Source organism: Lichenostomus cassidix, chromosome 15 (assembly GCF_008360975.1).
Source record: "Lichenostomus cassidix isolate B80296 chromosome 15, HeHo_3.0, whole genome shotgun sequence".
In the NCBI taxonomy this organism is placed as follows: domain Eukaryota; kingdom Metazoa; phylum Chordata; class Aves; order Passeriformes; family Meliphagidae; genus Lichenostomus; species Lichenostomus cassidix.
In genome coordinates, this window is record NC_139496.1 from 97,073 (window position 1) to 112,386 (window position 15,314).

The following is a 15,314-nucleotide window of genomic DNA, read 5'->3' on the forward strand; positions in this document are numbered from 1 at the left end:
TTTTTATCTGCCTCTACTAGTACTGTTTCACCAACTGGTCCAGAGGAAATGGTGCCTCTCTGGTACTGGTTGAAAGTTATTTTTGTCCTAGTCAAAACATTGTGAATAACTTCGAAATAATTAGGTAAATGGTGGATAACATCATTTTACATGACCATTGAGACGGCTCTGTTTCATCACACCTTATGTGCACAATGAAATTTCTCTGCATCAGACCTGGCATTTTATATTGTTTGTATGAGTGTAAATTCTGCTAATTCTTGACCAAAAATTGAAAAGAAACCTGATCAATTATTATTTCCAATGGCTCAAATACTGTGCTTGCATTCCAAGTGAGCATGCCAGGGACCATTTTGACCATCATGTTACTTCAAATTATATCAATATTGTTTCTCCTTGCCTTGCTTTTAACAAAAGGATTTTTGCATTGGGGTTGTTAATCTGTGTCATTCTATGGAGATAATTTACCAGCTGGTCTATGAGGAAGCGTGAACTTTAATTTCTCTAATCCATTTTCAACTTCCACCTACTCTTCATAAAATTTGAGAAAATCAAGACCGTGAGTCACTAAACCCACTAACTTTCTGACTACAGATCACAGACCTTTTCAGAGATCAGTAAAAGCCACGATCCCATTCTTTACAGAATTACCTAATTGCCAATAAGGGCACCTTTTGAATACAATCAACTATTACAAAACCTCCTCACTGTTAAAGCAGGCTTTGGTAAAAATTCACACATTTTTGGTACTCATTTTAAGAGCATTTAAATCAAAACATTAAATAGTCTCTGTGTACAACAAAGAATGTACAATAAACAAATGTGCAGTTTTACTGAGGTTACAAACTTGCTGAAAAGTATCTGTAGGTCTATGTCAGAAAAACACAAGTTAGTAGATATTTTTTTCAACTTGTATGAAAGATGTTAGACCAGAAAAATGCTGCATTTCTGTACAGGATGGCTGATGAATGTCCAAAAATATCGTCTTTTCTGTAGATAATTAGAGAGAACAAGGTACATTAAGACAATGGGGCTACTGACCATTAGTTATGGACTTTAAAGGGTCAACTCCTCACACAGAGGCTCCAGGATCTTTCTAACTCGTGGACAGAAAATAACATCCCTTGTTCAAAAACTGTCTACTATTGGCATCCAAGTAAACAAGCCTTCTTCTGAGATCATCCTGTGCGTGAAGGAAGATAAATAAAATTTTTCAGCTTAAGGTGGTCAGCAGGCAAGACAGCTGTCAAATTAAAAAGCAGAAAGCAAAGAAGAAAAGTTGTAACAAAACCCAACTGCAAACAATTAAGTACTCCACAAAAACTCTAGCTAATGAAAGATGTTTCCTTCTTTATTATTGCGTAATACTTTTCACAGAAACATAGTATTTACAAATATACACATATAGACTGCTGATCATAAAATGTTACTGAAGAATTAGTCAAAAAATCAATTTACAAAACCCAAAAACTTTCCAAAGATATTCTGGCTGAAAAAAATCTAACGAAATTACAAGGAGATGCTTCTGTACAGAAAGATAGGTTTTAGCTTCTTGAGTTCTGGTAAATTAGGTGAGTTGTGAACCAAGTGAGCCAAGCTCAGCTGTACATTTGAGATGAGGCAGTTTTTTTTCAATTGTTCTTTTCACACAATTTCTTGATGGTCAGTTCAGCATGTCTCAGGAGGCACTGGTTTGGATGTTTTTGGAAGCTGCAAGCATTGCTCTCACTTTGGCCATAAGATCCTGTAGAAAATAAAAGGAAAATCATCAGACATGTCTGAGCTTTGAATAGAGCTAAAACACAAGACTGCAAAAGGCTGCATGAAAGGGTTAGCATGTATTGCAGTCACAGTGGATACTTGGATTCATGACCATTAAATGTTTAGTCCCTAGGATAAATGAGTCAAATAATTTGGAGAAAGTTCCTACGACAGCAACTGAAGTCTGGTTTTATACAATGCAAAGAAGTGCTCTGCATAAATATTTCAAGCAGTTTCTATACAACAAAACACAGAAATCACACCAATTGAAATGGAAAGAAACTATGACCATATCTACAAAGAAACCCTGTAATGAACACACAATTACTAACCACCAGAAGTTTAAAATAGGAAACAAAAGAGAAAAAAGAGAGAGATGGTTAAGAAAAGAGTGCAACAATTACTCTAAAACAGAAGGTTTTTTTGCTTGCTTTGTACATCTGAAACAAAAATTTACACAGCAGAGGTATTTTCTCATATGAGAGTGACTGTGAAACCAAACAGACTCTCAGTCTTGTCTGAGCATCCAGTTGGAACAGCATTACAAAAAGAGATGAATTTTCATGTAAACAGCATTGAATAACTGGGCTGCAAAAAATGATGACAAAATAAAAAGTGTGTATCAGTAGCGAACCAGAGTTACTTAGCACATTTGTTCACAAATGCAATATAAATAAATTCCTTATTTCTTTAAAAGCATTTTGCATCTGAAGTTCTCAAAATACTCCAGAGGGGAACTTAGCATTATTATTCCTTTTGCTTTACACATGGAATACCGATACTGACTTGGTTAGGGTCAGCCAGCACATTGGCAGCACAAAACTCTACTAATTAGGTAAATTCCATTTTTTTGGAGTCTTTAATGATAAAGAGATGCTAAACTAATCTATGTCGGGCAATATCTTGCAGATTCATGTTAAGTTGCACTCCTATTTTTTACTTTTTGCAAATAGTAACCAAGAACTGTATTCCGATACAGTAATCATTCCATCATTTATAGCTGCTCTTCAAGCAAGCAGACTAATATTAAATTAGGAAGTGCTATGCCATAAGCAACATTTAACCCAAGACATGCATAAACCAATCACCTTTGAAGGGTGTATGTTTTTAAAGGGTGGGATGTTTACTCTCCTTTGAAGACCATGCTGTATTTTTGTATCTCATTTGCCATACCAAGAATTCCCATGCACTTGTTTGGCAGCCTAAGAGGTGCTGTGGCATTAACACTCCTTTTTCTTTCTCTGCTGCCTATACTTGCTATTTTTCCTAAATAATCTTGTTCAGGATTTCTCATTAAAAATGGATCAAATGTACGTAAGGTACTAGAGCACTAGTATTAACTTCCAACTACCATTATTTCCATAGCAGAACAAAATCTTTGAACAATATTTATTTCTTTAAAGAATGACCTATCCACCAAACAAACATCAAAATATAAAAAGCAACTCTGATTTTCTACTGTAAATTTTACAAAGCATAAGTAAGAGAATTTTTTCCTTGAAAGTTGGCATATTCCATTGAAAAGAAGTTAAATATTTTTAATTCCATTAAACTTGTTAAGAGCTCTACATAGTAAGATGGGCTGTTGGTAAGTGGGGTATTGCAGCATAATGTGGACTTTCACATTTTACAGTGGATACACTGCAGCATAATGAATTTAGCTTAGTCTTTAGAGGCTTGATAAAACTTGCAAGGACAGCAGCTAGAGAAGTAACAGAACTGTTGTTCCCATAAGCAAATAGATTGACAATGAATATGCCTCTACATCTTATGTGAAGCTCAGAATTGCACAAGGTGGTAAGAAAACAATATACTGGACATACTTAATTAGGCAACATACTATGAATTTGTCTATTTGTACCTGAGTGATTTTACTCTGCACTGATGACACAATTGCTGAAGAGATTTGGCCATCTTTTTCCTGAGAAACTCCCCTAAAAAATAAGATTGGAAATTTATAGTATAAGTTCTGAAAATGCATTTCACTCACCATCTTGATTTGGGTTTTACTGAACACGTCTCTCCTGTTAGTTAACAGTTGTCTCAGTCAACTAGAGGATGTAAGTTAGGGTTGGAAAACTCACTTGTACAACTGCACAGACAAATCTGAACAGCAGTCTGAGAATTTTTAACAGGACTGTTCTATATTCTGTAGAAATAATTTAATTATGAATCCTGACACACGTTACAATTCAAACCACTACAACAAAAGTTCTACTTCAAAGAGTTATCCCATTTAACGAAAGCTTCCAATTTCTAACTTAGAAATAGGCTGCAGAATTTTCTGTACCAGTTTTCCTGTAAAAGTAGGTGGAGATGTTTACTCCAGAAAGCAACAGAGATCCAACACCTTCATCAGACTGATGCAGACAGTGCTGTGCTCCCAGTGACCTGCACTTTTGATGAGCACACATTGCACACACACAGAGCTCCTCACCCCACAAGTCTGGTCACAGACACCCTCCCAGTCAAGAGACACCAGCATGGCAGTATGACAGTAACAGAGCACAGTACCTGGAGCGTTCCTGGCTGGATTCCCTGCTCTCCACAGGAGAGACACTAGCTGAATGTACAGAATTTTTGTGTGTGGATGGTTTGCCTGGTGACACGGATGGTGAGGGAGACCTAGCTCTGGATTTAGTACGTGATCTAGACCGCCTCTTCTTCTTCTTTTCATGGGGACTTCTGTGAGAAGAAAATATCTTATTGAAGAATATTTAAAGCGATATTACACATTAGCTCAGCTGAAGTTACTTTTCACACTTCTGAAAGCTTATGTACCCTCTTTCGCAGGATGTTTCTCTTGGATTCAGCGAGCATTAGTCTTACCCAATGCTGCACTTCTATGGTTGTACAGAGCACTTTCTCTGAAGCTCTTTTTAATACAGTGCATTAAGCAACTACTGGCTCCCGAGTTTCTCACTTGAAATGCTCCTACATGGATGCACAGGAATTACTGGCCAGTGTTTGACGGTTTGAAGGCTGACAATAAAAAGCCTTTCATTGGAGATTTGCAGAATAATTTTGCTAGAGGGAGGTTCCTTCCCAAACAACATTAGACACTAACAATGCAATGAGAAATATAAGTGTTAATATCCACACAATTTTCCTAGCTCGTAAAATAAACAAAGCATGGAATCGTAGCTACGTAAAACATCTACAAGGCAAATCCACTCTTTGTTTGGTTTTTAAAAGAAAAATACCCTTTCCCTCTGATCCAACCTGCAATGCAACAAACCACAAGATCAAAATTCTAAACAAGCTGTTGTATTGCACTCAGACCAACCTGGACTTAGCAATGTGCCTTAAGTGTAAACTGTTTGTGACCTGGACATTAGATCCACAAATGTTTGTCACTATGAAAGCTGAAACAAATGACTCATGGGTACCTGATGAGTTCATTACTGACAGAAGGGAACAGAGATAGCCACCTCACAGGCAATATTAAACTCAAAGAGACTTCAATTAGTAATATATTAGAGATGGAACTATCAAAAAATTTTACCTAGTAATGAACTTATGTCTGTATGATTTACATACTAGTATTAATATTACTTTAATTAGAATAAGAAAGTGAAGTCTTAATTAGCATTAGGCAATATCTCATTGTAGGCATCTCTAGTATGCAGTGCTAGAAGTCTATTCAGAAGAATGTTGTTGAAGCTTCTACAATATCTTAAAACGCTAAAACTTTACGCCATCTTTTAAATATCACATTATTCTTTCCTTTACCTTGATTTTTCATGGAAATTCTCTACTTTAAAAGGTGCTGTGCTATAACACATGGAATTCCCATATAAATAGTGTGCAACTCTGATGCTTAGAACTTACCATACAATTCTTTATTTAGAATTTAACACCCAAGACTTAAAATTGCAAAACCTCTTCACACTTTTCTTGCATAAATAATGAAGTGGCAGACAAAAAACCCCACAGCCTCTAACATATTCATGACCACACAAAAGCTTTGTAGCTTTCATCAGCTACAAAGCCAGTTATTCCTTGACTAGCTACTATGTACTTTAATTGTTCAGTTTCTTAAAACATCATCATGTAACCAAGCTGTGAACAGATTTCATATTTAAATCTTAAAAATGTTGGCAAACATTTGTCACACAAAAATAAGTATTTTACAGTAAATTTTTTCAGTGTCTTTTATCTCAGATAATGATGAACAAATAGAACAGCTGAGTGATGAAGAATCTATTCCATGACTGAACATGGAAACTGCTCTAGCACATTTTTACTTGAAAATTTAATGTCAGAGCTGAAAGAGATTTTAGTTTACTTTTGGCAGAGCTGAAAATATCGTTCTCTATGTTTAACTACAATATTCCATCCTCAATCTACATCTTCCATACTTACTGCCATATTTTATTGTATCACGTTCTGGTTACCTGTTCGAGGCCTAACAGAAGTTTAAAACGTTGACGTACATAAGCAATATTATTCACAGAAGAACGCAGTTTGTTTCACAATTGCCATTATAATTTACAACTTGGAGTGGCACAATTCTGAAAATAATTTATAGTTTAAAATTCTGAGTGGTCAAGCAGCAGACACACCAGAACAGCATTAAAAATAGCACAGGACTGTGAAAGAAGATTCTTTTGGGCTTTTATAGGGAAACAAACATTTTAAGTTTCCATAACTTTTCTGCTTAACCAAATTTGTATGAATTCCACAGGAGCCTCTATTATCTTCATCTGATGAATGTTAAAAACTAAGTGACTTGAAGGATACTTAGAAAGTTCTCAATTACACCTACCACACATCAATTAATTACAGGCTGTCAAGAGATGGAAAATTGTCATAAGAAACAATAGAATTTTTTAAAAATAAAGCTGAAAGTGATCTCTTTGTTTCTTATTCCACAAGACATATGGAGAAAGACTAAGTGCCATTTTGATTATATTAGTTTAAGAGGGACTATATGCAGCGTGCTCTCAAAATGACACCTTAATTCATACTTCACACCCCAGTCTGCCAGTAAAAGAACTGCAAAATAACTGTTTGCTAAATCAGAGTTCTCCCTTTTTTGGGCAGTATGATGTGATGTCAAGAAAGTTGACATCACAGTTGTGCTATGACCTGTGCAGAGGTCCTGCAGCTTGCACAAGCACCGCATGAGAAAATGACCTAACAATACGGAAATATGAAACTCCAAGTGAAATCTAACTCTCATGGCCAGCAGACATCAGTATATTAACATTCATCAATTTGACTGGACAGCTGATGTTCAAATGTATGCAAGAACGGGGACGAACAGCAAGTGCTTCTATTTAACTTTTTCTCTGCAAAAATAATTTCCTATCAAAATACATCTCCAGAACACACAAAGGTTAAGTTCTAGCTAAGGAGTCTACAAGACATAAGGCACTAAGTCTGTTAGGATGCCAGGTTCACCCCTTGTCTGGGACCAGGAGCCCTTACTTGGAGCGGGGCCGTTTCCTGCTGTTCCCAGGACTATTGCTGATGCGATACGCCGTGGGAACGCTTCTCTCGTCTCTCCGCCGCTCTGGAGTGTGAGCCCTTCTCCGGGGCGACCTTGATCGTGACCTGAGCAGAGAAAAAACATTCAAGAGTTTGCTTTTTGTTACTTATTTCAATACTTTTATTTCAGTGGAATTGTGCTTCATCAAATGCAAACACACCGTCTTTCATACACCTATTTTATACCTGCCCGGTGCATTTAGGTTCCAAGACCTGTCAGCTACAGAAAAATTTCTTGCCTATCCAAGACATTTGAGATGAAGTTACCCATTCCTTTTCACTCCCAACAGGGGGCCACAAAAAGGAATTATTTTTTGGTCTTGTCTGCTAATGAAAATTTCTGTATTAATTGATGGAACCTTTTGTGGCAACATAGTTTACTAACATGGGTATGCAGAAATCCAGTTTGGCTCAAAGCCTGGAATTGGCAGGCCTGACCTTGTCTTCCCAAATTAGCAGTGTGTTTTCAGAACTGCTGCCTCACAGAGATAAATACATTTTCTTATTTACAGTGCATATCTAACACTGACAAGTCCAGGAAATGTCCCTGATGCTGCAGAATAATCCTAGCACAGCCAGTATTTTCACCTGTGTAAGTTACCAACAACCCATTATCAGTGTTGTTTGGCACTCGCACTTTGACTTGAAGTATTTTTCCCAGAAATGTGAGAAGGAGATCAAGAATGGAAAATAGAAAGCATGCCCAGTTAAGATAAGAGATCTTCAGATCCACACAATACAGATAATATATACACAACACATGAAATTCTGAGCTATTTGTGTCACACCTACAACAAAAAAGCACAACTGAAAAGAAATTATCACAATGGCAGGTAACTGCTGGAAATTAACTGCTTTGACACTTGAAAATTTGATCTTTACCAGGCCATTCAGAAGGATTAAAAAAAAAGGAAAAAAACCCAACAGATTATAAAACTTGGGTTCAGTCAGACTCCTTGATATTTTACCAGGATTTCCCTCAAAAGTACTCCAGCAGTCAAATCTTTTCATTGCCCAAGCTGCCTGATAATTTTTCCACTCTGTTGCTGCTGCCACGGATGAGCTGCTCAGACTCGGCTCCACGCTCAGTGTCGCTGTGGATCCTGTGAGTCAGTGATATGGAGGCACATACTTCACATTCAGAATAAAATGTCCTAACTTTCCCATTAACTAGAATCCTGAAAAGGCTCAGTCCCTTAACCAAAAGCTGAACCTTAGTGAAACACATTTATGTGGACCAGCCTAAAAAAAGTCTAAACAATCAGAAAGAAAAAGACATTAGCTTCATTTTTATGAACTGCCATTTGTGGTTCTACAGCATTCTTCCAATCACCAAATAAAAAAATCTTTGGCCATTTGCTTCAAACAATTAAAACCAGCTGATCGGTTTTACTGCAATATATCAATTATTACTTTCATTAGACTGTAATTCCAGAAGCCACTTTATTCCTTTATCACTTATGCTTAGAAGGGTCCTAAAAGTTCAAAGGGTTATGAAGCTTGGCATGTCTCACTACAAAACTGCAATTAAAATTCCGAGAGTAGACACTCAGCAGCACGAAAATCACTTTGGGAGGAGAAAAAGAACCACACCCCCAAACAATCTTTTTTTAACAAAGAACAGCTACTTCCAAGTCTACTAAATACCTAATACTGAGGTAAAAAGTCTCACACAAACTCCCATGCAGGTGTATCCTGTCCAAACATATGCAAAGTAACCTGTTAATAAAATATACCACTAATTACTGCTAATAATTACTTTTCTTAAGTAGGCCCTCTCTCAATACTTGTCCTTAAGTACCACAGAAGATGCTTAAATATTTTTTAGCATTTACTCTGATGTTTCTCCTTGGTTTTACCACGTTGAGTGATTCACCTAAGGAGGCTTTTCCCCAAAATATGCTTAACTCTGAAAAGACCTGCATTCAATTCTTAAAAAATGAAAGCTTCATTCAACATCATTCCCTTTAAATGCTAGTAAGCACAGAAAATGAATGGCACACAGTATTTTGGCATGTGCCTTACAACACACCATGTCATGACAACTTACTGTCAAAGGTCGCCAAATAAGCAGCACGTCAGACTGATCGTTTCAGTCCAAGTTATGCTCATTTAATTCCTGGCATCTCTAAATAGCAGAGATTTCTGCAGCCAAGTATTGTTCTTAAATGGGTATAAACCTGTAAGTTGTAACATGTTAACCCTCCCGTTAGTGCAGTTAAGACACTTCATTAAACAAAAAAAGCAATTTGCTTGAACTACAAGCTACTTAAACACTCTTCTGTAGCCTGATCCACAGAATGTACCCTCAAAGCCCTTCCTACTGATCACAGTAGCTGCACTGTGGCAGGGCATTCAGATATGACAAATTTTACAGGCAGTAAGCTTTAAAGGTGCCTACACTCAAGTATCTTTGACAGAATTAACAGTATTAATGTAAGACAAAATACATAATCTTATGGATGCATAATTAGCATAGGGTATTCAATCTCATTAATAATTACATACAGAGTTAACAGCACTGGGCTACATTTTTCTATGGTCTCTCTCCTGTTCAACTGTTTTCACCCTTCTTGAATTCCTGTCATATCTCTCCTGCAATTCATCCATCATATTTTTTCACTTGCCCCCCCCGCAACTGCTTTGTTTTCTTCTGAGTTTCTTCTGAGCTTTGCTACTCAATCACCTAGTTCTCTTCCTCTATTTCTTATCTGAATATTGTCTAAGTTACTTTGCTTCAGTAACAGCCGCAGATTTATTAGCAAGTTCTCTTCCTGCTATCATCACATTCCCACATATTATCATCAGGTATTTCAGAGAATAATGAAAAAGCATTTAGTGGTAAAAGTTTTGCACTATATGATTAGAAATTAATGATTTATTATTTCACTAAAGTTATTTTCAAAAGACCTGCCACATTTGATGGTATTTATTTACAGCCCTCAAGGTGACTGCAACATTTGCAATGGGTATAAAAACACTAATGAAATGGAAGAAGTGCAAAGATGTTTTAAGTGTTAACCCAAAGAAAACTCTAAAGGATGTGTTTGGCTTCCAAACCCACCTCGAATGCCTGACAGTCCTATAGGCAGTGGGAAGTGAGTGCTTTGCTTTTGAATGCGATCTAGACCTGGACTTAGACGATGAATGATACTTGAATGGTGATCGAGATCTTGACCGAGATCTTTTCTTGTGTTTTTTCCTCTTCTTTTCCTTTTCTTCATCCCTAGGAAGATCTCTGCTTCTGCTTGAAGGCCTTTCTGTTTGTTTAACTTCTAAGGTGGGTAAAGTTCTGACTGCAGTCACAGGACATGGTATACTGTTGACACTCTGAAATCAAAGATAAACAAAGAACAGTGCTCAGTTTCCAAAGTTAGTCGTGCTGCACTGGAATTAGGTAAAGTGTGCAGAAGCTAAGGATGACATCCTCAAACACATACATCCAGCAGAATTTAATGGAGGCCTGTACAGCTCCCCAAAGATACATATGCAAATTGGTATATGCATGCTAAGACTGTCAGCTTAACTAGGACATAGTTTTGAAGTTTTCGTATTTAGGTTTCAGCAGAAATGAGTTCTAAAAAAATGGGTACTATCAGCTATCTTTTAGTCTACTTACACCCTTTATTTAAAAAAGGATAAACCTGGAAATACAATCAGGAACTACTGACATTCAAAGCTAAGCTTTAGTGTCACTTTTCTCCCTGAACTGTGCTGTTTAGATGACAGCCTCAAGAAAAACAGCAGAATGAACCAGTGCTGATACCAACCATGTCTGAACTTTGCAAAATAAATGTTTTAGATGTAAAGGACTGGGAAGATCACAAAATTTATTCATGTCAAAGACAGAAGAGGTCCATGCTTAGTTTATGTTCAGTGAAAAATTCCAGCTGCAAGAGGTTAAGCAAAACCACACCATGACATTTTCAAATTATCAGTTTGAACCCCAGCGAATTCTGCTCAATGGCTTGTTTAGAACAATTCAAGTCAGGCACTGTAGATATGCTCCTCACTTCAAAGCCTGTCATTCCCCCAGCTGCCATTTCAAGGCAACGGGAGAAATCAGTTACCCTGTCATAATTTCTGCTCCACCTGGACTGACACTTTCACTGTTTGATACAAGGATATCTGCCATGACTGGAATCAAAAGTAATGCATTAAAATGTGAAATAACCAAATTAGAAGCAGGTGATATTTTCCTTTCTTTTTACCCTTCTACCACAAACACATAAAGGCAGTAACTGACCACATCTGAATGATCAAAAAGGCAGCCCTGCTTCAAATTAGAGAGACGTGACACTTTTTCATGCTTTAACTGATAACCGCTATTGCAATATTTACAAAACCAGCAAAAAAGCAATACTAAAGTAGCTTGCTTCAAAGATTATAAACATTTTACAGCATGATCATTTGAGTGACTGGTTCACCAGAGGCCTATTTCCAATTTCACAAACTCCACATGCAACTGCAGACATCTCACAAACATCTCATCTCCAGCTTCCTAAGAGGCCACCAGAGTTGACTTTTGCTCCTTTGACAATGTTATTCATCTCTTTGTACAGTACCTGAGCCTTTGCTCTGAACACTACTGAATATGTAATAGCCCAGTATGGCTTGAAGTAGACACCTCTAATTCCCTGAAACAAAAAAGCTGTAGGCAAAGTAGTCTTAAGAGGAAAACAAGAGAGGGGAGAAAGACCCAATGGTTTTCAGTACTCAGGCTCATTTAGCCACATAAAACACAAGCTGTCCTATCACTGCCAAGAAGGAAGTTGATAAATGAATGACAAATTTACTTTTAGCTCACAGGTAGAGATTCTCTCAGCCACCTGAACAAAGAACCACACAATGCTAAGCCCAGCTACGTATCCACCAAAAGCATCCACTGCTGGCACCGTGGGCACTCCTTGACTTTCAGGAAGCTGACACTAAGGAATGACACCACTGTCCAGACCTCTGGGAAGCTCAGATGTAGGTTGGCTGGCTGGTGGATTCAAACACCATTGCTTCAGGCTACTGATGAATGACATCTAGAGAGCCATACACGAGTAACTGCAGCTACCCCAGGTGAATATGCAGGTTCTTCAGTGAAATACAACAGGTAACACACAGGCAGAAGTCACACACCGTCCAACACTGTGCCCAGGTCCTCTGGTGACAGATGTCATGTCCTTATGACAATCATGTGAACAAATGGGCCACTTCCCTCAGTGGCAACTCTAGCTGTCTTCAAGAAAAACAGCACCAGCAAAATTACTTGATTCACCACCAGAGCAGAAGAGAACTCAGTAAAGGCAGTCAGAAAATTGCTAGGCCACAAATAAAATTTCTAGGTGTATAAATATTTGGAAAGAAATAAACTGTCTTGGAAAATAAGGTAATGGGAACTGAAATTGGAGGTACGAATGCAGAAAAGATTAATTTAAAAAAAAGCACAAAAAACCCCAAAAAACACAGCAAGCACAGAACTGGGAGATTTAACTGATCAGGCCCTGCCATAAATATGCAGGCCAGTAGAACAGTTTTGGAAAGCATCGAAACAAACCTGTTACCTGAAGAATTTTATTATGCATCTCAAGGGATGAGAGATTTACATTGCCTGAGAGCTCTCCTAAGAAGTTAAACTGCAAACATTCAGATAGCATTCACTGAATCTCACTTCCTTGTCCATTTTGTGTAACAGCAGATTTTTTGGCCTTTACTAAATGCTAGAGTGTCAGACAAATTCACTGGCAGAGTTCTTTTTCAGCACTGTATTTGCATGACTGAAGCAAATCTTGACAAAAGTAATGCTAAAACATGACTCAACAAGTCTTGTTTAGCAGGAATGGATGAGGGAAGAGCTGTGTGAATAGGGAGAATTTATAGCTATATGAGAACAGAAATGAGTATTTCTGTTCATATAAGTAATTTGCACACTTAGAGTATGCATAAGCCCAGAACACACATTAGTTACTCTGGGGTTACACTACTTAATCAGTACACAAAGCCAAAATTAGAAATGAAGCAAAATGTAGTCATTATTGGAACAGAACAAAACACTAGCACTGTGTCTGGCTCAAACAAAATCGACTGGCAAAGGACATTATCAATAATATTACTAACACTTTTACAAACAGCTAATATTTCTTTTGCAGCAATTAGAATCCTATGTTAGATCAAAACTGCAAAGAGTGAAGAATGTCAGAACTGTACAGAGTTAATCAACAACTCTTTTACTTCATTAAAATAAAAAAAAAATACTCCAGATTCTTTTCTACCACTGTATCTTTTACTACAGGTTCCCCAAAACTTATGGTGAAGTATCCCCTGACAGAGTTAATAAGCAACTGTCTGCCAGAAATGGAAGTGTATTATTTTTGTATTTATTGCTCTGTGCAACAAAGCAAGCAGTTACTTCTATTTAGAAGTTTGTCAGTCCTAGCATTAATGAACTGGTCCAAACCAATAATTTGAACAGATAAAAATCTTTCCTATGGAATAAGTTCCCACAGAACTTCTTCTATAGGAACGCAAAGACTCAACAGATTCATCAGTGTTATTCTGCTGCACTAAAAAACAGCTATTAACAGTACACTGACTATGGTAAGGTCTTCAAAAACAGACAAAATTTTGCATTCTCAATTTTGAAGGGCCAACTGCAAAGAAATTAGTGGCTGTGAATCTGTTTGCTGTGTGGATCAATAAGCCTTTTTGAGTGCTTTGAACGCTACAAATCAACGCATAAACATTCTTACCTCCTCATTATTTTTAATTAAAATGGCAGTTCCTGATATTTACCTTCCCCCCCCGCCCCTGTTAAATAATGACTAAAATATTTATGCTATGAGGAATTACAGCTCTCAGGTAGTTTTTGTTAGTAGGGTTATTGCAATAAAAAGGAATTTCCAAATGCCAGCAAGCTATCCACCCCCCAAATGCCACATCAGTATGTGACATTTGTTTTTCCTTTATCTTGCTTATTCAAAAGGACAGATAAATTTACAAGCAAACCCAGCTCCCCCTGCTCCATGCTAACCAGAAGATATAGATACCTATAGTCTGAAAAAAAAGTAAAGAAAGAAGTGAATGGCTCTGAAATATTCTAATTTTTTTTCTTCAAATACTTATGGGCTGGTTTTTATTAAACAATTACATTTTGCTCAAAAACTAACATAAAGAAAATACGCTAACATAAAATGATGTTATACATCATTATTCCAAAAAGGCACGCAGGAATGTCTACAGTCCATTGCTAAAAAAGTAGGATAAACTACAGCAGTATGAGAGACATACAATATCTACAGCTGTTGATAACCCTGTTATGCTTGACAAAACTGGAAATGCATCTCATTTTTAAACATGGCACACTTCTATTTTACTTGTAAACAGACTACATTCCACAGGAAAAAAAAAAATTGTTACATACAGGACGAAAGTAAGGACAAGCCATCTAAAGAAACAGATGATAAAACAGGGCTTCAAAAACAGGGAAGATGAAAGAGTCAAAAGAAGGAAAGTTTTGCTTTGTGCCACAGAATTGTTATATTCAGAGGCATAACAGCAGATGACATTTGGGACAAGCCATTAAAACAGCGCCACTTTCAAATCAAGTGCTTGTTTGGTTTTGCAACATTATGAGTGTGGACTTCCATTCTCATTTAAATCAGATACTAAGGTCTATACAGGTAACAGTTTGGGTATAACCAACTAGCTTTTACGTGCCTATCAAAGCACTGTCACCACTAAAACATTTCTGACATAGAGTGACATACGAGATTGGCAGAATAATCCGTGCAAAGCCCCACCACCAAGGATATATCATATTATTTTTTTTAATTTGAATTAATTTAAATAACTTTTGAATGAGATTTGCATTTCAGGTCGTGAAACACCTTACTTTATTTTTTTTAAAGTAAAAAAGGCAGTTCAATGAAGCACTGCATATAACCTGGCATATTCCAACTCAGCGTGGAAGAACTGCAATTGTTAAAACTACAAGCTGTTTGCCGTTACAGGACAAGGAACCTACATTCATTGCAGAATGAAGGCAACCTCTCCTCAGTGACACTGACAATGTG

At 37.1% G+C, this 15,314-nt stretch overlaps 1 protein-coding gene across 4 annotated transcripts in view; it reads right to left on the reverse strand.

Annotated features, from left to right (window-relative positions):
• Window positions 1–1,330: 1,330 nt before the first annotated feature.
• The window catches only part of SFSWAP (splicing factor SWAP), a 35,929-nt gene continuing 21,945 nt past the window's right edge, over window positions 1,331–15,314 (reverse strand). For all 4 annotated transcript variants that reach the window (XM_085075347.1, XM_085075348.1, XM_085075350.1 and 1 more), the window contains exons 14-18: window positions 10,319–10,584; window positions 7,195–7,320; window positions 4,276–4,446; window positions 3,623–3,695; window positions 1,331–1,744 (exon numbers count right to left, since the gene is read on the reverse strand). In XM_085075347.1, coding sequence (XP_084931473.1) covers window positions 1,679–1,744; window positions 3,623–3,695; window positions 4,276–4,446; window positions 7,195–7,320; window positions 10,319–10,584 — 702 coding nt within the window. In that variant the 3' untranslated portion in view covers window positions 1,331–1,678. The remainder of the gene's footprint in view (window positions 1,745–3,622; window positions 3,696–4,275; window positions 4,447–7,194; window positions 7,321–10,318; window positions 10,585–15,314) is intronic.